This window comes from Palaemon carinicauda, unplaced genomic scaffold (genome assembly GCF_036898095.1).
Source record: "Palaemon carinicauda isolate YSFRI2023 unplaced genomic scaffold, ASM3689809v2 scaffold3005, whole genome shotgun sequence".
Taxonomy (NCBI): domain Eukaryota; kingdom Metazoa; phylum Arthropoda; class Malacostraca; order Decapoda; family Palaemonidae; genus Palaemon; species Palaemon carinicauda.
In genome coordinates this window covers 8,784-11,282 of record NW_027170673.1, presented here as the reverse complement: position 1 = coordinate 11,282, position 2,499 = coordinate 8,784, and the positions used below count along the sequence as shown (strand labels likewise).

The window sequence follows — 2,499 nt, the reverse complement described above, 5'->3', positions numbered from 1 at the left end:
AATGAAATGACCGAGGAAACTCAGCAAATGCGAAGACAATGCCGAGTCTAATAAGGAGTGTTACAACGTCACAAAACCAGAGACATCCTCAGACCAGGGCTTTCATAAAAGAGGAGACACGCTAATGAGCACAGTGATAAGGCCGTTCTCCTGTGTCCCACTAGAGGCTGAGGAACAGGGTTTGGGGGTGAGAGGGTTACTATGGCAGGGGAGGAGGAGGATTTGGGGGAAGGGGTAAACGCTCGAATTAAGAAAATGGGAATATGGTAGAGGAATAAAGAATGAAGAGCGACGGATACAATGAAACAATCAAAAGTGATGTCATTCACTCTGGTTTCCTCATTGTAAGTTACGGACCTGAATTATGTTTCTTGTAGTTTAAAGGTCGCTCATGAGTCATGAATAGCAGAGACAAGGGACAGCGACAATGCCCTAGAGCAGTGGTTCTTAACCTTTTTCAGTGCCCGTACCCCTTGATATGTCAGAAATTTTTCTCGTACCCCCATCCAATGTAAATACAATACAAATATATGAAAAGGATTAGTGATACAAACCTTGCTGAGAAATTATTAGATTTTCAATTACAGAAGAAAGGTACTTTTTTATTTCAAATGAAAAGTGTCAATTAGTAGGATACAATGAATAATAATGAGTATTACTACAGAAGTGCACACCAACACATTTTTAGTGGCTCTTTTGTTGTTGTTTCTCATTAATGATATTGTTCAAACGAGGTTCTTTCTTCGAAAGTGCCAGACGCATGTCATCACTTGCATCCAAACGGTTTCTGGCTTTTGTTTTGATGTGTAGGAGCGTTGAAAAACCTGCCTCATATAAGTATGTAGTTGCAAATGGCACGAGGACCTCCAAAGCTCTCCTTGCTAACTGTGGGAATGCTTGGAGTTGTGCACACCTAAACATATCCAGATGCATTTTTCAAACTCCATTTGGATTCTGTCATTGGTCTGCAACTCCACAAGATCATCTTTCATGATATCATTATCATCCATGGAATCAAGGTTGAAAAGAAATGGATCCCGTATCCATCTTTGTGCCACAGAACCTTCTTCAAGGTGAAAATACCATGGAAAGGACTGAATCAGTTCTTACAAATGTTCTTTTACTTCACTCAGGATGGGCAGCTCTTCTTCAGCACTAGCAGCCTCATCAAGAGAAGGGAAGTTTGCAAAATTTCCACTTTCAATGCGCTTTATCTACATTGGAAGTTTCTTGGTGAGGGCAGATAACTTTTTTTCTGGCAGTTATCATATTCATCGCTGTTCCTTGCATAGAGACATTCAGTTCATTGAGGTGCATGAATACATCTGCCAGATATACCAGAGACAAAATGAACTCCCTGTTTTCAAAATAGTCAGCAATTTCACTGCCTTGATTTCTAAGAAATTGCATAATTTCTTCAGGAAGTTCAAATACACGTGTAAGTACCCTGCCACGGGAAAGCCACCTCACTTCTGTGTGGTAAAGAAGAACACGGTGCTCAGCTCCAATTTCTTCACAAAAAGATGCAAAAAGACGGCGATTCACTGCCCGTCCTCTGATGAAATTTACAGCACGCACAACAACTGATAAAACAGTCTTCCATTTTTCTGGCAGCGTCTTTGTAGCAAGTGCATGACGATGCAATACACAGTGAGGGACAGTTACATGGGGAACCTCTTTTTTCACTAGGGTAGCAAAGCCTGGTTTATTTCCAAGCATGACAGGGGCTCCATCAGTGCAAATTGAACCACACATCCTGAGAGTCATTTCATGTTCCAAGAAGAACTCTTTAACAAGACTGAACACATCAGTTGCTTTTGCAGTGGTTTTCAGAGGTTTACAAAATAAGAATTCTTCCACCACTTCTTTCTCCTTCACATACAGAACAAATCCCATCAACTGGTTGCAAAAACTAACGTCAGTTGACTCGTCCAGCTGAACACTCACTCTGACAGGACTAGCTTTCAGGTCTGTTATCACCTGCTGCAAGACATCTTGACTCATATCATGAATCCTTGAATGAATAATGTCATTTGACAGAGGTATCTGTTTAAGCTTCTTTTCAGCTTCTGTCCCTAACACTATTTTTGCCATTTCTAATGCACAAGGTTTAACAAGCTCCTCTGTAATAGTGTGAGCTTTTTTCTTCTTTGCACACAGAAGGGCAACTTCATAAGATGCTTGCAACTAAGGTTTCTCAACTGGCACAAAACCTAGCTTTGACAGGGTACCACTACGATCAAATCGTTCCCGCTTGATCTTCAAGCTGTTTAAGTCATGTCCAGCATCTGTGCCTCCATGCTGATTGTTGAAGTGTTCATTGAGTCTTGATAGTTGGAGATTTGCATTTGCAAAGACTGTGCTGCAGAGGATGCACTGTGGTCATTGAGTTCCATCTGCCTCAGTCATACAGGTAAAACCATAACGAATGTAGTCGTCGTTCCACTTGCGTTTCTTAGACATAGTTACTAGATCTTGATCACTCTGATATTGCCTGGA

At 41.1% G+C, this 2,499-nt stretch overlaps 1 protein-coding gene across 1 annotated transcript; it reads right to left on the bottom strand.

Moving 5' to 3' along the window:
- Positions 1–1,200: 1,200 nt before the first annotated feature.
- LOC137636454 (protein FAM200C-like) lies at positions 1,201–2,094 on the bottom strand. Its single transcript, XM_068368878.1, has one exon. The coding sequence runs from the start codon at positions 2,092–2,094 to the stop codon at positions 1,201–1,203; it is 894 nt and encodes a 297-aa protein (XP_068224979.1).
- Between the last annotated feature and the right edge of the window lie 405 nt (positions 2,095–2,499).